The sequence below is a fragment of the Centroberyx gerrardi genome, chromosome 10, assembly GCF_048128805.1.
Source record: "Centroberyx gerrardi isolate f3 chromosome 10, fCenGer3.hap1.cur.20231027, whole genome shotgun sequence".
Classification (NCBI taxonomy): Eukaryota; Metazoa; Chordata; class Actinopteri; order Beryciformes; family Berycidae; genus Centroberyx; species Centroberyx gerrardi.
The window spans coordinates 15,881,445-15,908,462 of NC_136006.1; the positions used below are offsets into that span (position 1 = coordinate 15,881,445).

Here is a 27,018-nt window from a genome sequence, read left to right on the forward strand (position 1 = left end):
CTCTTTACTCTGCACCATCCCTACCCTGTCGAGCCTGTGATGGGTCAGGCAACTCAATTTCCTCACATCCCCAATCCGTTCAATCAGCCAGTCACTCAACCACTAGCCTCATTCATCTCACTTAGGGACAAATGACCATTTTGGCAATGTCTGAATTAAGAGAGATTTGTCTCAACCCCCTCCGAAGCCGCTCCACCCAACCCCTCCCTCTCCAGTCACTCAGGCCTTCTGAATTTACACCATGTAAGCACCGCTTTGCCTTCCTCCAACTCTGTCACGTAACACAGGACATCATTGAATCTGCTCAGTCAAACCAGTCCCAGATGGACACTTCTGGTGCTCTGTCCAATGTTGATTACAACACTTTCCATTCTATGTATGACCTGTATTTTTAGCTCTGTGGTATATGTGATTAAAATGGTGATGCTGGATCTTTATGCTTCTATGAAGATTATGAGGATTAGGGTTTTCATGGAACAGATTATTGTGCCTGTTGTGTGATATATTTTACATAATGTTCTCAAAAATGCTATCTCAAAAATAGCAACATCTATCATTGGGCAGTACTGTTAATATTCCTTGGAAGAGAAAATCCTATTTTTTCGTTTTAGTCTCCTGTATTTTAGTTTTAGTCTCTTCATTTGTATAGTGTGATGTGTGGTTAAGAATTTTGTTGGGTTTTAGTAGTACAACAGATAAAATCACAGTTAATGTAATGTTACCCTGTAAGTAAAAGGTAAGGACAGAAGCAGTGATTAAACCATAAAATACTAAAATTAAATAATATTTCACAAAATCCTACAGTAGTATTTATGGTAAAGTTGACAAGATTCCCACATTTTTACCATCACACTGGTTCATCTTCTGTGTGAAATATGAAAAGAACTAATATCATCAAACCATGGCACACAATAGGCAGAGCTATAGAATGAACAACATTTCCACTTCACATGGTGATCTGAATATTTCATTACATTTTAACATTTAGAAATTTAGGTCAGCCTTCTGCAAGAGGAAATCAGTACCATCCAATCAACAGACAAAGGTCAGCTATCTCATGGATCACAGACACTTTCAAATTTAGACTCATTACTGTGAAAAAGCCACATCCACCACACAATACATTCGGCAAACATTATTTGATGTGCATGAGGAGACTTCTGTCATGGCATTATTGCAGCAGCTGACTGAGCGGTAGATAGCCGTCTTGGTGTGGTCTACTTCCTTTCACAGCCAGTGCCTAATAGATGAAGGTATTATATATCTGAAATGGTTGATTATGGTTGGGGAAAGCTAAATGGCTAGACGAAATTCCAATTTTGCTACACAATCACCAAAGACAGGTTCTGCTTACATTAATTCAATGTGATGTGGTCACAAAGACCAAGTGATTAAATGTCAAGCGATGACTGCTTTTGAATTTTAATGCAGGGCCAAAAGCCAAAAGGAAAGTGCAACAAAAGCAGAGAGCAACAATGGCTGAACATGAAGCTTTTGACAACATGAGGTGCCAAAAACAAATTTTATAGCTTTCAATAATAATCCAACCTAAAAGCTCATATGTCCACAGTCACAACTGAGAAAAATTACATAATAGGATTTTACATCAAATAAGGAGAGGTGTCCTTATTATATTTACTCTATATTATATTGTTATTATATATATGCAGTACCATCCAAACTACCTATATATAAACAGCCTTTGTTCTCTCAGCCAAAACAGGGAGTAACAGTTTGATCATATAATGAGCCACTAATAAGTGCGCTAGGGCATGCCTAGTTCCTGGAAATTGCATGGAAAGACATTGCTTGTGGGTAATTAAACCTAAAATGCATAAATTCCAAGTGACATTGTTTGCATATATATCCAGCAATTAAAAATCTCCTTAATGCACGGAGGGGTGGTGCCTTAGGTATTGTGGATTTTGTTTTAATCTCACAGTGAATCAGTGTGACTGATGTGTTGTTAGAGGGGTTTATGTACAATCACGTGTGCCATCTAGGCACGGCCTGTCACTCTCAATATGCATCCATGTTTGTTTGCAGGTGCAAACAAACAAACATGGCATGCATGTCCTTTTTTTTTGTTTTAAAAAAGGAGAATGGGCAGTCCATTTTACTTGAGTATTTTTTTTATTCTTCATTGAAAGTAATGGAAAGTAAGATAGAGAGGGAAGTGAAGTGTAGGGGAAACACAATCCGAGGCCAGAGGCAGCAGAGCATGTATGTCCATGACTGCTGTTTGCCACTATTAACCATTTTCTTCAACTGAAATTCACCGTAAAAAATACTGACACGCAAAAGCTTAATTGAACACAAATTTAATGTAGTTGATTTTAATTATGGCAGTTCAGATGACTCATACAGCAGTGCATTTCTCAGAGCAAGGTTTAATAAATTAAAGTGTTCATGCACAAATTATGTACAAAAACATTACAGTAAAAAACATTAACTGCACAAATAATGCTGTTTTTAAACACAATCAAAATTGGACCAAAAAGGCAAAAGGACCAAAGCACAAACTGAGTTCTCTTTTTCAGATTCGGACAGGAAAGTCTTAAAAGGTCATTTAACTAAGAACTGTAGGTTACATAAAAAGAGTCGAGGAGGTAAAAAAATACAGGATCATAAAAATTACCCCCAAAAACCAGCAGCTTATTTCATATCCAGCTATACAATGTTTCACAGAAATAACTGCACAGTAGGCAGCTAGGAATCTGGACTATAACTACTACAGGACAGACAAAAGCAAAGTCACAACGCTCCACGATCTTTAACACATGCTGGGTTACGACTACAAAGCGATAGAAAACAAAGACCCCGCACCATGCATGCTGGTCTGTCAGTTTCTGAAAATCCCCCGACAAAAATGGGGAGACATACATACAAGTGTAAGGTACATCATCCACGCCCAGTACAGGGGAGGAAAGATGTTAGGTTCAGCACTGGTCCATACATAGGGCATAGAAAAAATGTATTAAATAATGTAATACAAAGAGTCATTCAAGTCTTTACACCAAAGAATGATTAGATAGCTGTTCTATAAAAATGCTGTACATCCTCCTGATCTGTTTTCAGAAGAGCACATCTTCGTTTTTAATGAGCGCCTCCACTACTTGTCTCTGGTAGCGGATGTCATTCAGTGCTGTTATGGCGTCCAGGTTTGGGGCACGCATGAGGGTCGGCCCAAAAACAATGGCAAGGTTCTCTGCGTTCATCAGGTTGTCTTTCTCATTCAGTGTCACCCTGAAAAATATATAGAAGTTAGAAACATTATGCTTATCCTGGAAACAAATGAGTTTTAGGTCTTGCTGGTTTCGATTGGATCTCTCACCTTTTTAAGTGGGCCATGAGGTACTTCAGAGTTTCACTGTGTGATTGGGGTAGCAGTGCTAGAGTCTCGCGAAAGGCTTCAAGTTTCTTCTCTGGGTCTGCGAGCTCTGGGAAACGGGAAGGAGCATTGCTATTAGAGTAGCCGCTTTGTCAGGAGAAACTGCAAAACACTCTCTCTGACCTCAGAAGAAATCATCAGGAATCAATGAAACTATTCGCCATTATGTAGTAAAAGTCGTTATTCTCTTGGAGGAAATCTGAGTGTATGCTTGAGTTATGTTAATGCAAATGAACTCTGTGACTGTCTCCTTGACTGTATGGTTGTTTTTTGCAAATTAGCTGGAGAATTGGAGCTGAATATTTATTCAGGACTTAAGGCCAGCACTGAGCTTTGAAAGTCATTAGCCTACAATTTAGAGAAGCAGGCTTGTGACTGTAAGGTCACAGATTCAAATTTCTGCTCCAGCTGAAATCTTGGTGAGGGAAGTGAATAACAAACACTTTCCCCTGCCTCAGTAATTACCATCAAAATGTACTTGAGAAAAGCCTTTTTCCTATGGTGCTGCTCAGTGCTAAAATGCAGTTAAGTTTTCCTAATGTGACTCATATTTAGGGATCAGATGAAGTAAAGAGCACTTAGCTTGGCCAACGGTCACTACTTGCCATCTTCAGATATAACAAATTCCAAAAAATGGAAATAAATGTATTCTAATAGCAAAGTCAGACTGTCTACTTCGGACTTACTTGCAGCCTCGATGAACATGGGGTAAGCATCGTATGAGATAACAGGAACAGGCAAGTCCCTGAGGTACAGTTTCAGTGCACCCGTGATGATATTGATGTCTTCATAGGCATTCACTGAGATGTCTGTCTTCTCGCCATCTGTGAGGATACGTGATGGAATGAAGGAGAGAACAAAAAATTTGAGCTTTACACAGAAAAAATGGTCCACATCAGCAGTTTCACATCACAGTGTGAATTGAGGAATAAAGAGATTGTGTTACCTCGGGGGGAAAAATCTAGCCTTGCTCTGTATTTTGCAAAGTGGCTGCTATCACTCGCCTGGCCTGTTTTATTCTGACTTTCCCTCAGTTATGCATGGTATCCAGAGCAGGCTATGGCCTACTTGTGCTGGCGGACTGAACATCACAGTGCTGTGAGCTGGAATGACACTCTGTCATGGGTGATCTCCCACACACGGCTTTAGCCCATAGCTCCAGGGTTTTTCCTGCAGTTAAAATTCATACTGCACTGGGCCAAGACAGGCTCATTCTCACTAAGTCTACCACTGAATCTCAACACAGTGGAAGAGTTTTCTGCAGTGCCGTTTTAGCTATGTTTGAGGCAGGGAGAGTAGCTGGAGTAGATCCATGATTCCCGATGCCCTGAGGTCACCCCTGTCCACAATGTAAAAGCCTGCGTGTGTGTGCCGTGTCAGGATGGGGTCTGCTCTCCCAGATGGACACTAATCCCTCGCAAATGTGTCACTTTCTGCTTAATCTGAAATGTTCTGTGTGCCTTACGTAAACATCACGATGTAAGCATGTAAAGTCGCCCGTCATGGTGAGTGCTGACGGAAATCTATAAGACGATAACCGTACTGTCTACGAGACGCCACAGTCGTCAATAGAGCCAAAAGAAGACATAGGCCTACCTCTGTCAAATGCCATCTTGACGTCTTCGACCGAATCGCTGAATCCAGATATTCTGTAGAGCCCTTCAGACTTCAGACCTTGAGGCAGAAACAAACATGACAAATATGGCATTTCAAACATCATCAGGGGTGTCACATGAACGTATGAGTGGCCAAATAATGTAGAAAAATTCACCTCCATATGTTGCCTTGGGTAATATAGGAAATGCCATTAAACACTCTTAAATATGCATAAGAAATTAAGGATAAAATGCCCACAATACCACGCAAGGGAATAACATGGGCAGATGCAAATAGTTTTCTGCATCACTGGGCAAAATAATAAAGACATAAATCAAACTTAGTTGCAGACATATATTAGAGGGCAGACAATGAGGGAGCGATGAGTTTCCTACATAGTTGAATGATTTAACTGAATTGCAATCAACTGAGGCAGCAGGAAACAGAGTAATCTATTCCTCATTACACATGTACAATTACCAATACTCTCATCAGTCCTCTCAGTCATATTACCACAAAAGACCAATAACTCAGTCATTAATATAATCAGACTTCCACTATCTCAACCAAAGTAGGTGTATAGATTAGCATACTGTGGTGTTTGATGAAAAAAAACTGTATTTGTTATTGCTGATTAAGTTTTTCTTTTTGACAGTGAAAGGACAGCTTTATTACCACAAGCATGATAAATACGCTAAATAGGCCCTACACTTCATTTCAAATGGCATTTTTAAAAAGGCTGTATTATAAGAATTTAAATTTTCCTGTGTGTATATACATGATCAAAGATATTTCATTAAGACATTGTCAAAATGTATTTTTGTTTGAGTGGTTAAATTTAAAGTTATTGCATTTTAAAAAATCTGTCCTTTTTTAGAGGTAGTTTCAGACTAACTTCAGTCAACGCATCTCGACTGGACTTGTTCTTGATTGGCTCTCCTTGCTAAACAATCACTAAAATCTGTTCACCCAGGCTGTGTTTGTAGCATTTGACCTGGAAAGCCTGCACTCAGATTTGCCTCATTTGAATTAGAGGAGCTGGTGTTGTTGGCCAATCACAGTCCAGTGCTGTTCTGCCTGAAATTCATTCAATAAATACCCTTTTAACTAAACTGCATTTATATTTGCACCATGAAGAACATTGCTCTTATGCTGAGCCATTGTATATTAGAAAACAAAGTCATGAATACTGAATAATATGGGACCATTTAGACGGAAGGAAACACTCCTCCAGTATAATAAGCTATTAAAACCCGTAGCCCCACCCCCTCCCGTCCTACACCAACCTCTTGACTCAATCTCTCGTATGCACATGTCCACCACCATGGGTCGCGCTGTGTTGTGTGCTTTCACCAGCGTTGTGAGGTCACAGCTGTAGACTTTACGGACGTGTTTCAGGTCTGGCTTGCAGTCGCTGGGCACCATAGTGGAGCATTGTTTGTGGACATTCAAACCACAGTCTGGAGAGAGAGAGGTAGAGCAAGTTCAGAGACAGGATGAGAAGCATATCATAAAATTAAAAGTCGTCATGGATAGGTGGTATAGTGTTATTATGTGCTGTGAAATCTGTCAACCAAAATAATCTAGAGATAATGAAAGGTCAACAAAATGATTTCTTGTAGGTAAATAATTTTAGCTCTGAACTGAGGGCTATTAACATTCAACTGCCGTTTGAATTTTCCTTTGGTTGGCTGGTTTAATTTGTGTTTTGGCTTGCTAAAGTCTAAATCTCCTTGATCAATATTTGCCCTCAGAAAGTCACTGGACCGCTGGAGAGCTCCTCTCAAAAAGCTGATGACATCACTCTGCCAGGCGTGGTATTGGAGTCACCTTGAGCACTGGAGCAGACACACAAACAGTCACCTCTAGAGGGCCATTTATTAATCAAAAATAGCTGAATAAAACAAGAACGAGCTACAAGACAGGACATTAACCTAGGATTGGTTCTAGTGTGCATCTAGTGTGTAGATTAGCTTTTTCCAATCCGTGCAATAAAGGTCTTGATAATTCAAATGATGGGCAAATAGCATTTGATAAATATTATATAACTATGTGATGAAATTCCCTTATTGATGTGTTAATTTCACTATATGATATTTTGTGGCTTGGGATGCACCTCACTGGGTGTTCAAATAGCATATTAGTCATGATGTCAATATAAGTATCCCACAATGCTTTTTGTCTTCAGTCAAAGTGGATGGGGCCTGAGGCACAGCTGTTACAGGGCAGGTTTCACCTTGTAGGGAGCAGAGCAGCCCGCAGAGAGCAGATGCAGAAAAAGACTCCAGCCCTGCTTTGTAACAGAGGCTCTTAGAGGGAATTAGAGGCACACTGAAAACACTGTGGCCTGGAGGAGGGACAGTCAGCGCTGCTGCATGCTCCATTCTTTTCCAAATCCAGGCTCACACACAATGGCTGTGGAGGCAGCAATTCAGGCGCTGCGGGCTACACTAGACCTAGTTTCCAAGACTAAAATGGGGCAGCTCTTCAAGCTCTTACTTCTTTTGAGCCTTCTCCAAATTCTAAATGGGATTTTTTTTTACTAAATGTTTTATGCTTTTGATTCTAAAAACTTGAAATATGACATTTTGATCCCCAGCAAGAATTGTTACTTTTTAATTTTCAACCATTTCTAAGCTACAACTTCCAAAAGCATAGACTGTATGCTTCTGGAGGGCCATAGACCATATTTTGATTAATATGGGTCCCAAGAGAAATTTATGCAGCCTGCATTTATATGCATTGGTGCAGAAATGTAATTACCTTAAGAGATGATTCTCTTAAGGATATGAGACAGGCAGTATAATAGAGGAGGGGCTGTCATCAGACACAAGTCTGCTGTGCTACTGTTGTCCATGTGTGCAAACTGATGGCCTTGGGTCCCAGGTGGGGCGGGTGAGGGAGAGGCAGAGCATGGCCCCAGGGACACCAGGAGCCTGGAGACAGAGGATGCTGCTTTCCTGCACTGTCAGCTAGGTCTCTGTTGCTATGGCAAGGAGGCTGCGCCGAGGATCGGCTCAGCTCGGTTTTGGCTAAAAGGTTCTGACACGCTGATGAGAAATGGTTTAAGGGTGGCTGGTTGCTAGTGGCTAATCAGCACATTATCACCACGTCTAACCTCTACGGTGCTTAGGACATGCACTGCCCGTTGTCTACCAATCCAAACCTCTCCCTCTTTGGAACATCGGCAAAAACAAAAAGCGTCGGTCCTATTGCTATTTTGGATGGTTTTGTTTTTCCACCAAGCATTGAAGTTGAATAGAGGTTGAGCTGTGTGACCCAGCTCTGGTTGAAGCTGCTGAATTTTAATGTGTGTGGAAACAGAGCTCCTTCCCCACGCTCCGAGCCCTGCTCCTCATTAAAGAGACATGCCAGCTTTGTTTTCCTTCATGGGCATGATGGGATGAGGCTGGGGGGCGTACTCTGATGAGGAAATGTGGCACAACAAGCACCGGCAGAGGCTGGCTTTCTGGCACTCGGCCAAAAACAGTTCACACATACAAAAAGAAAAGGGGGCGGGAGAACATTTTTTTTGGAATGCAAATTTGAGCATCATATGAGACTTCACTGCCCTAGATTCTGGTAGCCATGGCTGAGTCTGAAGGAATGGCAAAACAAAAGTCTACAAAGATAGACTCCAAACATATGTGCCTTTCTTCAGATTGTTGTCTGCTTTCTAACCCAAAACATCAATATTTAAGCCAGAGCTCCCAGAGATATGTATGGCACACTTTGTTTCATCAATAAAACATCAAATACACACATCGGACCACATTATTGGACTATTTGGGGATGGGAAACCAAATCTAGCAACATCTACAGTGAAGTGGAATGGAGAGTAATTGACATGTGAAGAGGCAAAAAATATAAAGAACCGATTTTCAGTTCAATAATACAGTTGTAGTTATTAAATCAATCAAATAAAAGAGTAGGTAAAGGAATTTTCATGATGGTATTTTCCTTAAATTGCTAATAAATAGGAATAAAGACAAAGGACTGTTAAACTGCAGGAGTGGATCTTATTAAGGAAAATAGGTGAAAGTGTTTTAAAATATGGCAACTGCTGTGGGCTAAATACCTAAACACAAACACAGAGAGAGACAAAGAATTGAGCCCCATACCCCACACTTTAGTTTAAATGTCAATTGCATGGTATGATAGCTACTGTGGCTTGGTAGTCAACCTACTCAGTTATAATGGAGCTGATGTTTAGGTCAACCCCCACCTAAAATCACGGAAGTGGGAGCACAGAAATACTACTCTAGAATAGCCTACCCTATGGTAATAATGACAGCATGACAGGATGGGAAGCATTCATATCCTAACCACTAGCTAAAAAAAAAGTCATTATTTGTGAGAAAAATCCTCATTTTGAATTATATCAGTTCACCCGCACTGAGAGCGCAGTAAACTCCAGTGAAAACTTGTTTTCACTGGATCTCCTATTCACTAATCCAATGAAAAACAATCTGGTCAAAACTAAGGCTAGTGTAAAGTATCTATTACATCATAGCAAATCTCACAGAAACAGAGTCCTCATTTCACAGTTATACAACCCCTAATCCAGTGTCCAAACCACTGGTGGGATTTTAGATTAATTCTCAATATTACAGCTCTAGTTGCACTAAAAACCGGATAACCCATATACAGACATGATCCCTTTGAACTCCATCACTATGTAAACAAAGAACAGGATGTTGTCAAGTGACCCAGTGATTTCATACGGTTTCATACAGGACTGTTTTAATCTAGCTAATTAATGTTTGAGAACAAAATGTACCTGCGCATTTGACACCCTGAGCCATCAGTCCCCACATGAAGCTGGCACAGTGTTCACACCAGTGAGGTCCCCGAAAGGTGTGGACCTAGAGTGGGACGAGAGATAGTGACAGATAATAATGATGAAGTGAAAGGAAAAAACAGAGGGGAGTTGAAGACATTTACTCCATGGACACATCCCACCTTCTTTAGATCAGCCAGGAGACTCCTAGATGCTGCCATCTTTAATGAGGCTGACTAGGGGGATTACCTCTGTGTTGAGGAGGATTGCTGTTTAAACAGCCACTCAAACTGATAATGATTAGGCCGGGGGCAGCGTTAACTCAGAGCAGGGGAGGCTTAGGCAGTAATGGTACAGTAGGATTTGACACCAAACCATATGAGGGTGCAAGTTGTCATGGAAATTTACTATGGAAACAGAAGGAGGCCGCCTTGCTCACGTAGGAAAGGGAGCCCCACTCTCCACCAGGTAACAACAGCCCAACCAATCAGGAAGGCCCACACTAGTCATCTGGGAACGCGAGTGAGCCACATCTCTCCTTGTTTTCCTGCATCATGTCAATAGTGACTACAGTAAGCAATCTCTTTAAATGGTGTGAGTAAGGCTGGGGCCTAGACACAATATTTTTGGTATGCAAGTGAAGTGCAAGTGATTATGTAAAAATGTATGCACTGATGGTCCACCAAATAGCATGTTATGTTATGAGTTCTTGGACAGTCACCCATCATTATTGGTGGTCCCAATTATCCAGAGTGATATCATTTGTTTTATTTTGGTGTCTTTTTATGGTTGTCTCAGGATTATACTTGTAACGCATATCCAATCGATTGTGCAATGACTGAGAATATATTATTTTCTGAAAAAATGTCTGCATGCTAGTGGTGAATACACATTCTAGGAGTTGTTTATTTTAGAGTAGCCTGGAGATTGTGCTGGAATGAGAATTAGATACAAAAGAAACCATTATGGCTCCCAATGTGGAATATGAGATCAGTCCACAATTCATCAGATTCCATAATAATAATAACAATAATAATAATAATAATAATAATAGAAAAAAACATTAGCAGAAGAAGCTGTTACAACACCCATTTTGACTGAATGCGAGTGGGTTTACAGGAAAGAGAGAAATAAACAGATTTCATCGATGCGGCTATTGACTGAATTCGCACAAATTTTACCTTGTGTTGGTTGAGGAAGCTTTAAACACAGGAGCTAAATGCGTAACATACTCTTAAAATGTTGAAATGCTACATTCAGCAATATGGCAGAACAGGGAAGCAGGAAGAGACTGGTGAGCATCAGCAGTTTGAAAGCCTTTAAGGGAATGTTTCTCTCCCTGCTCTCCATCCCATTAACTAACCAAAATAGGAGACCGGGGCTAAGTCTGCTGACAAGAGCCAAATGGGGATACACTCCTCCACTTTTCCCCCCTTCCATCGGCCTAATCTCCCCATCTGGTGCTCAAACCAACAGCAGTGGTCCACAGACCACCCAACAGATTTTCTTTTGATAAAAGCTCACTGGACAGACCAAAACAGCTCTGTTTTTCATCCTCTCTCCCACTCAGTAACACTCCCCCCTCCCATCACCACCGGAAAAGCAGTCTTCTGGTCACAGCATGATGAAATTAAGGCAACATTTTGGACATGCAACAGCTGACTATGGCTGACAGAATGTTATCTTTTTAAGTTGACTCGAGTCTCACCTTGAAGTTGTGGACTTTCTCGTACTTGGGTGCTCGGTCGCTCTCCTTCAGTGTGGCTCTGCGGACCAGTGAGGTGAGCTGTGAATAGGCAAATAGTTTGAGTGGCTGCCAGATAGTGGCTGGAGGTTTCTGTGGCCCCATCCTCATTCCCAGTGCTGCCGCCAGAATATCCTCCTGGTTGGCCTCCCGCTTGGCCTTTTGCACCAGGGACTTCTCTCCCTTGTGAACCTCGTAGGACTCCCTAGATGGCATTCTGGTGCTGTAGTCTACCACACCAGAAGAGGAAACAAACCCTGTGGAACAGTCCAAAAATGTAGGTCCCCGCTGTGAAAGGAAAACTCCTTGATGCTCAGAGCAAGTCAAGATCAAGCAGTATTACTTGCATTGTTCCAATCAAATGAAAACATCTAAGACAACAAAAAGCAAATAAAAACTATGATAAGAGTCCGAAAACCATCAAAAAGAGACCAAAAGAAGAAAATTGTGTCCCCTGTTAAATCCTCTCACAGCAGTGACAGTAGATTAAATGGTGCCTCTGTGATAGGAGTGTCAAGTCTTATGATACAAAAGAGGTACAGCCCTGGGTGCTCATGTGGTTTCCTGGGAATGTGTATGCAGATGAGCTGAGTGGTTGCGCTAATCCTCTCCTCCCTGTGCAGAGCTGATATTCTCTCTGGAACAGAGACAGCACACTGTATGGATGCTGCCAGGACTGGCAGAGTGAGGGGGAGGAGTACGGAGGCGGCCTCTGTAGTAGTCACAGCGGATTAAATGGATCACACTGGCCAATCACAGCACTGCTACACACGCTTTATAGTTGCCACTACCCCGCCCCCACACAACCACCTCAATCAGATATCCAAGCAGGGGAGCCTTGGTAGGACGAAATGAGAGTGGGTTGTTAATGAGCAATGAATGAGTCATGCATCAAGAGTGGGCTGCTGTCTGCAGAACCCGCGACAGCAGTGGGCCGTTGGAGAGAGGGGCTATTTTCAAAATCATGTTGCCACAGAAACTGGTTATGCAAGGAACTACAAAGACCTGTCCCAAAAGCACCACACATAAAAGATGAGATCATTGCTATTAACATATGCTTTAACAAAGTGGCTCTAGCTTTCATACAAATGAAAAAAAAAGATAGTGCAACTGCAGTTTTCAGTTCTAAAAACAAAAACAAAAAAATAAATCAGAAATTGGACTCATGAAAAATAATAGTGTTCTGTTTATATGCATTTTCTACTACATACAAGAGTACATTGTATTTAAGCGACCCAACCACACAGTGATGAAACAGCTTAGATGTTCTCATTAACTACAGTTAAAAGCACCTTATAAAAATCTGTGCTTTGAAATGCATAAACAGATTAAAATGTGCCAATGCCAGTGCTAATGCTCTGAGGTACAAAGCTGACCTAATTCTACCAATAAACAATGTGTTTATTAAACATTATCCTTAATAAATCATGAAATACAATTTATATTTTATAAAATATCAAAGAGATAAAGAAATAATTTGTATTATAAATCAATATTTATCGTTACCAAGTAATTCATTTCAAGTCACTCATTTTCATGATAGATTATATGATGAAGAATTACACATTATATATCTGTACCAGATAGACATAATGTGGAAGATGGCAAGATGGAAACCTCTTTATTCTTTGCTCTTAGAGTCTTTGTTTGAATGTTCCTTTCCTTAAGGCCTGTACTGACGCAAGCGTTGAGTATGCAAATTAAGTATCAAATATAGCATTGTGATAGCACTGTGGGAGAAAGGATCCGCAACCTGCTTCTGTAATTCGCACTGCAAGTCAAATGTGATTATACTCCCACATCTCAGAGCCTAATTCAGACTCAGCTGCTATCTTCTCATCTTTTAGGGAGGATAGTTGGTGGAACAGTGGAGGAGGAGTGACTGTACAGACTGTAGACTCTCCTACAGAAATCAATGAGGACTGTTGTCTTATTGACAGTTACTACCCCCTCCCCCCCCCCTCCCCCCCAGCAGAGAGGTAGCAAAATGAGAGTATGAACAGTAGAGGGGAACAAAAAATGGCTTTGAAGATCAATGTACGTACGTAGAACGGCATCCCAAACTGTGGTGTGTCTGTAACTGACAGAGACTTGAGCTCAACATGAAAGACGTGAAACAGGGGGCTTCCAATGCAACTCTCCTCTCCCATGCTCAGTGAAAGTCTCTGCTCAGAAGGGTACCTGTGAGTAGTAGATAAAAGGCAGTAAGGTCCTTTTATATGCACCAGTTCATCCCCTCCACCCTGAGCACTTTAGAGGGCTTTACAGCGTAATTGCATTGCCCGCTGTTAAGTGCAGAAAGAGTATCTGACTCCCAGGATGTGGCTTACTTTGAACGCAGCTCTAATTGACACTGATTGATTTGCTTGTTTCTCAAACATGTCCAAAGATGGGACTCTTGAGAAAGGATGTGTGCAGGGCTGCTAATATAGTACCTTTTACTTCTCTGTCTTAAAATGTCCATCTGTGACCAGCCTGGACATCTGAGCTAATTGAATGTTTGGAACCTGCCTCTTTTGGGGTTTGAATAAGAATTAAATCTAGATAATAAACAATTATAACACTTTCAAGCTTAGCTTTAATCTTGATGCAGAAAAAACATCAAAACATTTTCAATTCTCACTTGATACTTAATGTTTCTGTTGTGTTCCATTCTCCACCCTCAGAAAGAGGTTAAGCCATTAAGCTGTTGTAGAAATGCTGACTTTGTCTGCGGGGTAGAGAGGTTGTTACATAAGGAAATGTTCTTTTAATGCATTTCTGACCTAGCATCAACGTAAAGACCCATTAAGTGGACAGCGGCACTCTCATGATCTGATTGTAAACTCTGAGTGCTAGAATCTCTGTCTCAATCTCTAACAGAAAACCCTTTTTTTTTTTAGGTCAGCAAGTACTATTTGTGATAATCATAATCCAAAATATAGCATTCACTAATTATTGTCAAAACAGCAAGCCAGATGTTTTAACAGGTTAATGTATGGGGGCACTTCCTGAGAGTTTCGATGCGTTCTCAATAAAAAAGGAGATGGAGTTCTAGTGATTTCTCCGCCAGTGTGAGAGAACAACTAAAAGCCGTATATGAAGCTGAAAGTGCACTGATCCACTAACCTCATCCTTGAGCAAAACCACAGATCAGAATGTTACATAATGTTACATAAGATGGGATACATAACCATGGCGCGATGAAAAGAGCGAGAGCTAGGGCGTTATAATGAAGTCAGAGAATACAGAACATTGATCTCAGAACTAGGATGCTGCCCATTGCCAACGACACTGAATTCAGTTACATAGTGTTGTAATGTGTGAAATAACCACAAGAAGTTTGCATCTTGTCATGCATGGTAGGTCTTAACAACACTGTGACTGGAGTGGCCTTAGTTTTACATTGGGTAGTCATTCAGTATACACAAAATAAATCAAATAAAATAATTGTTTGAAATAAAACAAATAATATATAGTTGATCATTCATCATTTGATTAGGAAGGAGGGATGAGCTCAACTTGAATCACAGGTACAGTAAGCCTACAGCCCATATATGGTTAAGCCACCATTGCCATGAAATACCACATAAGCATACAAATGCAGCTAAGAGCGCTGCTTTTTTGCTAGCCTTGCAAGAAAGCCGGAAAAATTGCACCATATTTTACCAGGACAAATAGATTACCTGGATGTGGCTGCAACAATCTGTGCTTTGACAGTGATGTATGGTACGCTGCTATCACGCTTTGCTATCCAAACAGCAAGGTCACAATGCAGGACACACTCGTTTATAATGCATAGGCACAATATTTGGTGTGATTGGTGTGGCCTCAGCTGCATCTTAAACCAGTATATGGATTTATTCCACTTTGTGGTTTTATTCTTGCAAAAACAAAAACAAAAATCAACATAAATGCAATACAGTGACAAAAACTGTACCCCCCTGGCTGTTTTTATCCATTTCGAATCAAGAATATTTGCTCATTCAGCAAATCCTAACAGATTAGAGTAACAATAGTACGCTACTACCCCTCCTGAAAATGTAAGAGGTACAATATAGAGCATAACAATGGCTCAATGATTGACTCAGTGCTCTGGTGATGGGTAAGCAAAGCAGCCCACAGCATTCACCCTACTGCCACCATGCTTCACATTCATAATGAACACAGGACCACGATAGAGGGTCTAGAGGAGCAATCACTGGATCTGTATGAAACCATTCCAGTGCCATGAAGATGTGTATCCTCTATATTTGCTTAGCTGTTGGAAATTTGTTACTATTGTTAGAAAAAATAAGACAATTACATTCATCATATGGACATACTGCTTACCTAAAACACACAAACGTAGGGCCAATACGGTCCAAGAAGGCCTAAATATGAGCCAGTTTTATACTGATATTGGGAACAAATGCAGGCCCCACAACAAAACAAATAAATCTAGCGCAAATACTGTCATTAATGGTGTCTTAAAGAACAATTTGGTTACCAGAATGCCATCTTCTGAGGAATCACTTCGTTCTATAGAGAGCCACAAAGTATTATGTAGCTGACAAATGGTTGTGAAGAACCATTAAAAGGCTTGAGTGGTTCTTTATCTGGGTATGGTTCTGTAAAGGGCCATTTCCCCCCCAACAAACCTCTGAATAACAATGTTTTAGACCATGATGAATGACTCATTATGCATTAAGCATAGTGGCAATAGGGTGATAATCATGGGATAGGATGGGATGATTTAGTTTTTCCCCGAAACATTAAGTCAATCTTTGAGCTAACCATGTATTTAACAGTGTGGCAGTGAGAGGCAAAATCTGTAGTAAATCAATAGTTGGGGATCACTTTCTTTTCCAGCAACAAAGTATTTTACATGTTAACATAACAGGTTTTAGGGCAATCTGGTGGCTCAGTTGGCCAAGGCACATACCATGTAAGTAAGTAAAACTTTATTTGTATAGCACCTTTCAAGACAAGAGTCACAAAGTGCTTCACAAGTTAAAACAAAAAAATACAATGACAAAACAATTAACAACACACATTACTAAAGGCTTGTCTGTAAAAATGGGTCTTGAGACGCTGCTTAAAACTCTCGTCCGAGGACCATAGAGACCTACCAGGTAGGTGTGGGGACAAAAGTTTACTAATATAGACTGGAACCTGAGTGTGTAACGCCTTGTATGTGATTTTGAAATCGATCCTTAATTTAATAGGTAACCAGTGAAGGGAGGCCAATATGGCTGTAATATGAGCCCTCCGAAGAAGTCTAGCAGCAGCATTCTGGATTGATTGAAGTCAGTCAAGAGAAGACTTGTTAAGGCATGTAAAAAAGGGCATTACGATAATCAAGGCGAGATGAAACAAATGCATGAATAATCATTTCAAGTTGCGGCTGAGAGACAACAGGCCTCAATTTAGCTGGTAGAAACAAGATCTAGTCAACATCTTAACATGCTGATCAAAATTCATAAATGAGTCAAAAATAACACCCAAGATTTTACAACTAGATTTCACATTAGGGGACAAAGGGCCAATACACTGCTGAAGCTCAGATGTTATACTGTACTGTCATGGCCAATAACAAGAGTTTCAGTTTTTTCAGAATTAAGCTGGAGGAAATGTACCCGCAACGTCATGGGTTCGATTCTGGCCTGGGATTGTTTTCGCATGTCAGCCCCCTTGTCTCTCTCTACTGTCAAATAAAGGCAAGAATACCCCAAGAAATATCTTTGCAAAACAACATAACAGGTTTATGTGTTTTCTGCCTCTTAGTATATCAACTAAGCTATTTGCAACTAAGCCTATGAAAGTGTGCTATGGTTCCATAAAAGCTCTCTGTGTGAGCACACAGTGTCGAATAGCTCAGCACAGAACATTGCATGCTGTTCTTGTAATAACACTGATGCTGGCGATGGCCGCTCTGTCCATCATTTATTTCAAAGGACTCTTATGTAACTGTACCTTATGAGACTCCCCCGCATCCCAAGAGACACTAAGGCTAGAAGTCCCTGAAGCTCCCTCCAGCACAGAGAGGTTTCATAACTGATAGATGATCACATTTTTCCCTATCCAGATTCAATCAACCATGGCCTCATCAACAGCTGACATTAGGTCAGAGGTCTTATTTATTCTCATCACACATACATCATAAGACTTGAACGAAAGACAAATTACATTTGAAGCACAAAGGAACATTTAGACACTTTGAATGCCGTCCCTGATCAGCAGTGTTGTCCTTAGTTGGGTGTGCAATTACGAATGGACCCCAAGCTGAAAGAAGTCCCAAAAGCAATTTTAACTATAATTTTAGGACCATTAAAAATATCCAATGTTCAGGATAATATTATAAAAATATTGCAGACTTTAGAACCTTTGTTTCACTTTACTTGCATCATTGTGGGATGAACACAGAAGTCACTAGACCTCTGTGAAAAGATTTCAACATAGTCCATATTTATTGAAGAATGTAAAGAAATTAAATATGAGCCTTGACTCTCTAGCAGTGGCCCTGATCAGTGCAAGATGCTCTCTGTCTGCTCTTGCTGAAGAGGATACAAACCTGTGGAGTATTGACCATATTGTATTTTATCATGTTTCACTGGGTGTACAGTAACAGCATCTGTTTAGAGTGCCAGGTTCCCATGAGAACAGAGCTGATGTTTCTGAGCTGGTGTACGTCCTTTATACACTGGTGGTTATCTTACTTGCTGAAATACGCTGACTAGTCCCGTGAGGAGGCAATGTTAATAGACGTTTTAGAGGTGCTGATGTATGAATAATTTGATCAGTGTGCATTATAGGAGGCTACACTGAACAGATATTGCATTCTGAGCAACAGTTTCACTTGAGTGCTTTGGAACAAAAGAAAATTTGCCTCACGTTTGTAAAGCATGCCAGATAATGCTGGGGAGGAGGGAATAAAAGTCATTAAGAGACCTAACTGTAATATTGCAAGGGCTGTAATGGTGCAAGGTTCTCGAATACTGGCAAAAAAGTGGTAGCCTGCGGCCGTAATATTACTGAAAATATTCTTAGCCATACCATATATTTGTATTGTATATTTGTATAGTTTTGACCTAGGACAGTTGAGTTTACATTATTTACACTACAGCCTTCAGAAAGCAGTGTTTCTCAGAAACCTTGATCTGTTATAAACACTGTATGCACCTTGTTTTGAAGTGTAATTGTAGCACCCTTTTTGGGCCAATCAGTGTAATTTTGAAACCACTTGAGTGCAGTGGTGAGATCTATCATTCCGCTAAATTTAGCCAAAATCTGATCTGACATATCACACATGATGGTCTAAAAACTCAATTAACCCATAAAGACAATCTCCCATTAATTGTTCATTCGTTTTCTGTAGGCGCTTAATCCTCTTCAGGGTCGTAGGGGACTGGAGTCTATCCCAGCATACTTTGGGTGGAAAGCAGGGAAACACACTGGAAATGTCACCAGTCCATTGCTGGGCTAGACACTCACACTTTAGCATCTACAATCCACCTGACTTGCATGTCATTAGAATATGGGAGTAAACCCACGTGAACACAGGTAATAGATGCAAACTCCACACATACAGGGCCAGAGGTCAAACCCAGGTCCGTCTTGCTGTGAGACAACAGTGCCAACCACTGAACCACCATGCTGCCCCTGATTTGAGGTTAAAGGAGCAAATCCAGATTTTACAGTTTGATGGCATTAGAGGAACAACATGTGAATCCATAATTTGTGTGGTATTCCCCTTCAACTAGTCTAACTGATCTGGTTAAGATTAAGAATTGGTTCATGTTGCGGGCTGTAGCTGTAACCGTTTCATGACTATTTTCAATTTCTGCCATGCTACGATATTTTTAGAAAAGCCTGATGCTGAGGTTTATTTTGCTGCTCATTGCAAATTCTGTGATTCCCTTTCTCATTTTCTGAGGAACTGTGAGTTCATCATTACTGTCAGACTCGGCTGGTTTAGTTTTCACTAGAAAACTAGTAGTACTAGAACACTAGTATGCTGTGCTGCAGGAGTGAAGAATACCAATATATCATAATTAGCCATAAAGGGAACACTAACTAACACTTTGTTGTGAAAATTAGAGGATAATGTGATTTCAACACCACAACATAGAAAAAAAGTGGAATAGTTTACAAAATTACTTTTACTGGCTAAAAATGATATAGCTATATAGCTCTGCCTATATAGCAATCCAGTATTCCAAACAAATAAACCAAAACAAGTTTTCATTGTGCCTTCTAAAACCAACATTGACCGATCCAAGTGCATCCTAAATCTCATTTCATATTAGACTAATTTAATGGAAATTATCACTCCAACAGTCCTACATGAAATGATTGTTTTAGGAAGCTATGGTATTAAAACATCATGTTTCCAGGATCCACTCAAAATCTGATATCATTTTCCAAGCTCATAATACAAAAATCAGTGGCCCCTACACCTTTAAGACCCAGTTATATTTGGATTTATCAGTTGTCATAAAACAAAAACGAACAAATGTCTCAAAACAGATGGAAAACGTTTCTCAATGGTAGCTAGATTGGTATTTCAAAAAGTGATTTATATGTGCAATTTACTAGAAATGCTGAGCTCATTATTTCATTAGGGCAAAAACTTAGATCAAAATTGTTTTACAGAGAATCCTGAAATGCAGAAAGCAGTGTGTGTTATGTTTACACATAGCATAGGTCTGATATAGATAACAAAAATCAGTAGATCCTTACCCAAAATCAGCTGCAGATTTTAGCCTCTATGTGTGATACTTGCCTCGTTGTCAATTGCCAGTGCCTAGTGATCTACAATCACTGGAAAAGTAATGAAAATCATTAAACTAAAGGACTTCAAAACAAATCCCAACAAAACCTGCAAGTGGATTTTCCCATAAAGACCCCTTTAGTTGCTGAGCTTGATTCCAGCACATTGGTGCACTGAATTTATTTAATTTTCCAAAAGGGAACAATTATATTGTACATCTAAGAAATAACCTGTTGGTTTATTGGATCTAAGTTTAGTCAAGTTCAACTTTTTACAAAAATCAAGTCAAAGATCATGCTTTAAAAAACATATTGCTTATGGTGGTAACAAACCCCCCATTTTTGTTGACAAAATGTACATCGCCTTTTACTGCAGTATAATGTGGCAGCCGGCAACGGCAGAAATGATTGACATTCATTACTGTATAAATAACACACAAGTGGATCTTCTGTTGCTGCCATAGTGTCTGGTCTTACTGCAGTTAGGAATGCATATGTATGTATATATATCTGTCCAATCCGAGACAGCTGTTTGGGTTATTTGGCTTGAGGCAGTGCTCCAATCAGCAGGCCATGAATATCAAATCATTCAGATTTAGAAATAACAGAGCGGCTGGTGGACATCTGGTCAACCAATGTCTATGGCTGATGTTCTCCCCATGTTGCCTGCTTGTTAGCATATCAAAGACAGAAATGCATTTCTCAGACAGAAAGAGAAATGAGAAAAATACCAGTAAATCTAGAAGGACAAATCGAAAAACAGAAACGCAAGAATTTAAAATAAATTGGGATGATATGATTATGCTTGCTTTCTGACTATTTTGCTCCATATGAAACCCCCAAAGGATCCACACTTTACAGAATATTCTGAATAATACATTACACAAGCAATGGGCTATTGAATTTAATCTGCCTGGTTTTTCAAACAGAGTTGCTCTTTGTTTTTAACTGCTGAGGTTGAACTCCCTCCTCCCAACCACTATTATCCAACCTTGTTTATGAGTTCTCTGCGCTGTGAGACTACATAACACACACTGGGGAAGAGAGGAAAGTTTGCTGTAGAAGTAATTCAGCTGTAAGTATTGTCCTGATCCAACCCTTCTCTGCATATCTTTCAAAGCAATTTGTAATTGTCAGTTTCTACGTAATCTCTTCCTGCGCTGTTGAGCAAGGACAATCTCTCTCATTGTGGGATCTGCTGCATCTCTCGCCTCTGGCTGGTAGTCCATTTTCAGAGGGTTGCATTTTCCTGCAGTAGCCTGTCTCTTTTAGAGTCAGTGCTCATTTAGCCTTTGTGTCCATTGACGAGTAAACAACTTGCTTTCATACTTGGTCTGGGAATCTTGTGATTTGCCTCAAAGCATTATTCAGTGGTGTTAATACATAACTCGTATGGACTAGCTATTCTAAAACACTTCACTGTGGATAAATGTAACTGCTCAAACACAAACAAATAAAGATCTGTTATAATTTAACTTTCTGCCAAATAAAACAGGAAAATGCCCCCAACACATTGTATAACATCAGTATTATATAACTCTTTCAAGTGGAACAATGAATACTCTGCCATTTTTACATAATACCCCAAAAACAACTTTGATTTAGGCTAAATCCTTCAATGGCACTTCTGTACTAGCTAAGAAATCACTGTTTTCCATCCTCTTTCATTTCCTGTAGCGCACTTCCACTTCACAGGTGAAGAGAGAGACCATAATTGATGACATTTCTTTGTGTGAATGTGATGTGCAACCAAACAGGAAACTAGAGCATAATTTTGTACCTTTATGGATTATGTGAGCTCACATACAAATGGCTACCTTAGCCCTAATGGTAAGCTACCAACTTGGAACCAATCATGAGGAAACCATTTTTCATTTTGATTTGGGCCTCCTCTTTATGATATTGTTCAGCCAAGCCACTCCTGATGAGCAGAATGGACACCGACTGCCATTGATTGCATTCAGATGATTTACCAACCAACCAGTAATGAAGTCAAGCTTTGAGTGGATTACTAGTGGATCAAATGAGAAATACATGAATGCAGTAGATTAAACTTGCTATGCTAACCAAATACCAAATATACAGTATCTGCTTTCTTTCTTGGGCATAAAAAGCGGTCCCTCTCCACTGCTGCATGTACTGTGCAGGCCATGCCGCACCATGTAATGTAATGGTAAGGAGTGCTGTGGCAGTGCTGTGACCACACTGTACGCTTCATTGACTAGCCAGACATAAAGGGCTGGCTGACAGTTTTTTGCCCACCTTGCAAGGTGGATGGAATGAGTGTGGATAAAGTCACCCTAATTCTCCATTATTGCTTCTCTGACCAGGGAATAGTGGAGAATTGCAATTTTAGATTTTACCCACTATAGAGAGGCATTAGGTTTGTTTGCACAGAGACATAAATGTAATAAAAGAGTGACAATATCACCATGGGTCTGGACCGATCAATATGGGTCATGGCTTAGATGTACCAAATGCTGAGAGCTTCATCTTTCCCTGTGGACAATCCATAGTCCCCGATGATGAATGAGATTGGAATGGTTACTAGTGGGAGTTTAAATGAAGACTATTTATTAGACGATTCATTGACAAAGAAAGAAAAGAATGATAGCAAAAACAGTTACTACTAACTATTAAATATATATATTCAAAATACTTACATTTCCAATAGCAACTAAACTAATGTTTATTGTTTAACCATGTAAAACTCTTTGCCATATGTGACATTTTACCCATAATGAGTTGATAAGCCAAATGTAACAGAAAAAGTATTCATGGAAGAATTTGCATGTTTATATTATCAGTGAAAAAATGATAACCATGTCTGACCTACCATCCATATAAATTATACACATACACATTTATACATACATAGATGAAATAGATGGTATGAGAAAACTCTTAAAGGATAACGCTGGTGTTTTTTAATGCATTTCTTACCGTCAACAAATCCTATGAAAATAACAAAATCAGCAATGAATTTGTTTTGCTAACAAGTCTCATCATGTAGCCGGTGCCCAATAAAGCCATGTCCCAGTAGCCATAGAACTCCATTGTATTAAAAAAACGATTAAAAACACGTCAAAGAGCCATGCTCTGGCAGCATATTTCATCATTGCAATGCACCGGGCCGGCCGATTTTTTCCTCAACTTAATAAGCCGACTGTAAACACGTTTTCCATCTCAGCAAAGTATTTCCGTAGCACCGAAAATAGTCCCCGTCGTAACTACAATAGCCTGACTTTCCATGGTAACAGTTAGCCATTTTTTAAAATTAAAAACTATGTCTTTGTGAGCTGTATTTAAAGGTTTTTAGCTCACAAATGGAGCCAATGACTTCCGGTTTGAAGGCTAAAAAGGGAACGTGGAAGTCGGAAAGTAATGGGAGTAGAGCAAACGCATTGTTGATTTTGTTCTTTTCACAGGAATTGTAGACGGTAAGAAATGCATTAAAAAACACCAGTGTTATCCTTTAAATATTTCCCCCTACATCTCTGTGCACAAACATACAATCTTAAAAGAAAAAAATGGATTTTAAGATTAGTTTGTGGTTCTCTCTTAGAGAAATCAATCAAACGATATATGACATCAAAGCAATTTAAAAATTCCTGAAAGCCTGAAAAATGGTCTCAAAGCACAAACAGTAATTAGCCATCACTTCATTTAATGGGGGAATGTTAAAACAGTGATTAGCTTGTCTTTGTTGTCTTGATTAATTCATTCGCTGGCATGAAAGCAGGCAGCTGCATGTCTGCTAATCAGTGGCAACAATCAACACAACACTGTAATCTTCACCACTGTCTGTTGTGAGGGAAAAGATATTGTAGTGTTCAAAACTACTGGTCATTATTTCAGGACAAGATGGGACAAGAACATGTCTTGAAACCTGACCAATCATGGAATTTAAGTGCCACCTAAAAAGGAAAACCTCTGATTCAATGTTTTTCTGTATGCAAATAATGGTGATCTTCTCCTTAAAGTATATGATTATAATCTCTTGTCTAAATTTGGGCTACGTGCCAGGGATTCTCTTGTGTTTTTAGATACAATGAATGTCTTTTTAGAAACACCTCCAGACTGGATACTGTATCACACAGCCACAAATCACATATCCAATTCAACACGTGACTTTTTAATGAAAAAAAGGGAAAGAATAAAGAACACGTGGAAGGGAGGGAGGAGGAAATAAGAGACAAATAAGATGACTTATGCTGTGTCCTATAAACTGACTGATTTGCTTTGCTAGTGCTATGGTTTCTGGATGTTTTCCCCAGAAACCAATTGTCCATGCACTCCCTGAATGGCGTCATCTGAATCACTGAAAGGTTTAAACTGTAGGTTTCTTTATGATGGTGTGAAGAGATGCCATCTCTTTGGCATCATTTAAAACAAAAGGCCCTCTCAATTCACAGGTTATCAGAGGTGGAAACAGCCTAGGGCTTCACATCCAACAGTCAGGTTGCCATCATACTAAACTTGTCTGTTAGGCTCTGAAAAGGTTAAATGTAATTTTAGCGTATTATTTATTGCACACAATTTTTTAGAGTGGCTTCTTGAAGTTAGAGTGGCTTCTTAAAGTTTAGTTTGCTTGCAAAATATTATTTGTAAACTGATCAGAATTAGCGCATGAATCTAACAAGGCTGTGCAACCCAAACACTTCAAGCAAGTGGGGACTGGTTCACTTAAATGCTGGGCTGCATGATTACCAAAATCCCCAATCCCCTTATCAAAGACCCAATCCAAACATCTTTGGCATTAGGTTGTATCAATTATAGGAATATACAGTAAGTATGCACAGATTTATGAAGGCTAGAGCTTCACTGCAGCACTCATCCTATCTGAAGACACAGGTTAATTTTGCTCCAATATTTACAAACAATACAAGGAAAAACAAACCATTGACAGCACTGAACCAAATGTAACCCTTTTGTAGATGTTGCATACTTTCAGTCCTTGTATCAATAGCTCCAGATGCCTTAAAATCCAATCAATCAAAACAAAGACAAGGCCAGTAGTGGCACAACCACAACTGGGGCATCTTTCTGCAATTCTGGATGTCTAGGAATATATTAGTCTTGAATTGATAGCAAAAGGCTGTTCTGATTTCATACATGTTATTTCCCAGGTGCAGTCACCACAGTTTTGAATGGGTGCTATAAAACGTAACCATGGTGCGGTTACAGTCATTTATTGAGCAGTATGTAATTACTTCAACTTTAAATCTTCACATTTTAGCTGTTATTGCAATCTCCTATAATCCTCTTCACATGCAAATTAGTTTTGATGACATCACAAGGTGGGATAACCCGATGAACGTCTGACGACATCACCTCCTGGCCACGGCTACAGTCACCAAACAGGTGACTGAAGAAGCAGCATCTCCTGATGTATTTACTTTTTAAGCAAGGTAGCCTAACATTACTGTATTCTCCATGAAAGACATGAAGGCAGTTGATCAACTAGGGAGCCAGAGAGCTGAGTTCACATTCAAATAAATAGATAATTAATTAGGTCTATATGTCATTGCACTTGTTTTTAGAATTGGGACAGATGTAGCAGTGCAGCCAAGCTATGGAACAATGCGTCTCCTGAGGTCATGACGACCTCTTGCACAGCTCAGTCTGGGGATTCACAGCCATGTCAACAACTGGTACAGCAGAGCTGAGGAGTTTCTGTGTCCTCGATGTAGGCCTGTCAGACAGACTTAATGGATCCCCATTTGACCTCGATAATACAGTTTATGAGCATGAGAAGCATAAGACAGACTTTAATACAGGCAATAAAACCAGTGACCTCACAGTCCCTGGTGTCATCAGATAAAACATAGAAGTCACGCTCTCCTTCATGTGTGATGAGAGGAGCCCTCATTAACTCAGTGTTGCTCTTAAACATTTGATAGTTAAATCCTGGGTTAGCAGCCTTTTCTGTAATCCCATTAACTTCACCAAGATCAACCCCTACTTAATTGTTAGAGAAAATGAGTGTGGGACCAGGAGCTCACTGAGATGGAACAAATTCTGTCAAATTGTGTGCATCTTGAACAAATTTTCAAAATCCACATCAGGATTTCTGAAATCCACATCAGGGCAATGCTGTCTTTAAATCCATTTAGTAGATTTATGGAAATCCCATTAAAGGGTGACTGACTTGAGTTAGTGGTGTAGAAATTGAAAGATACAGCTGTTGTGACAAAATGAACTTGCCCATTTCCCTTGGCTCACGATGAATATTATAAAACAGTAGCACAATAATAGAGTGTGAAGTGAGATTGTAGATACTGTCACATAGTGGCCCACTCATATGACTCATTATGGCTATTAATTTAAAGAAAAAAAATATTTATTAACTTCTCAAAATATTTTTTCAGTCGGAAAATAAAACAGCACAGAGTGTTATGATTGATTTGATATGCCACACCTTTTGGAATAATCACATTTTCAGGAATTGAAATCATCAGATCACTATATCAGACAGAGTGACACTATAAATTGGTTTGCACATTTCTTTGAGTCACAGACATGAAACTCTCCTGTGTATATGCATTCCTCCAAGGTCACTTAAACATAGCTGGACACTTCAAGCATGACAGTGAGTTGAACCTGAGACCTTCAGGTCAAATGACGGTCTGTCTGAGCACCAGCCACTCAATTGCCACATAAATTTTGAGGCAGTGGAGCCAAGCATCACTCAGAAATGGGGTCAGTGGGGTAGTGCAAATATTTACAATAAATCCAAACACTGAAACAGGCTAAACAGAGAAGACAACAGTTTGT

At 39.8% G+C, this 27,018-nt stretch overlaps 1 protein-coding gene across 7 annotated transcripts; it reads right to left on the reverse strand.

The window, feature by feature from the left end:
• Window positions 1-2,919: 2,919 nt before the first annotated feature.
• chn1 (chimerin 1) lies at window positions 2,920-11,790 on the reverse strand. 7 transcript variants are annotated; one of them, XM_071917937.1, is made up of 7 exons: window positions 11,619-11,790; window positions 9,768-9,854; window positions 6,274-6,447; window positions 4,988-5,065; window positions 4,078-4,215; window positions 3,335-3,440; window positions 2,920-3,246 (listed from the first exon to the last, which is right to left on the reverse strand). In XM_071917937.1, the coding sequence occupies exons 1-7, from the start codon at window positions 11,725-11,727 to the stop codon at window positions 3,075-3,077; spliced, it is 864 nt and encodes a 287-aa protein (XP_071774038.1). In that variant the 5' UTR covers window positions 11,728-11,790; the 3' UTR covers window positions 2,920-3,074. The 7 variants fall into 7 exon arrangements, with proteins under 7 accessions (XP_071774038.1, XP_071774036.1, XP_071774042.1 ...); XM_071917935.1 differs by having other exon boundaries at window positions 9,768-9,852; window positions 11,476-11,790; XM_071917941.1 differs by lacking the exon at window positions 4,078-4,215.
• Window positions 11,791-27,018: the final 15,228 nt, after the last annotated feature.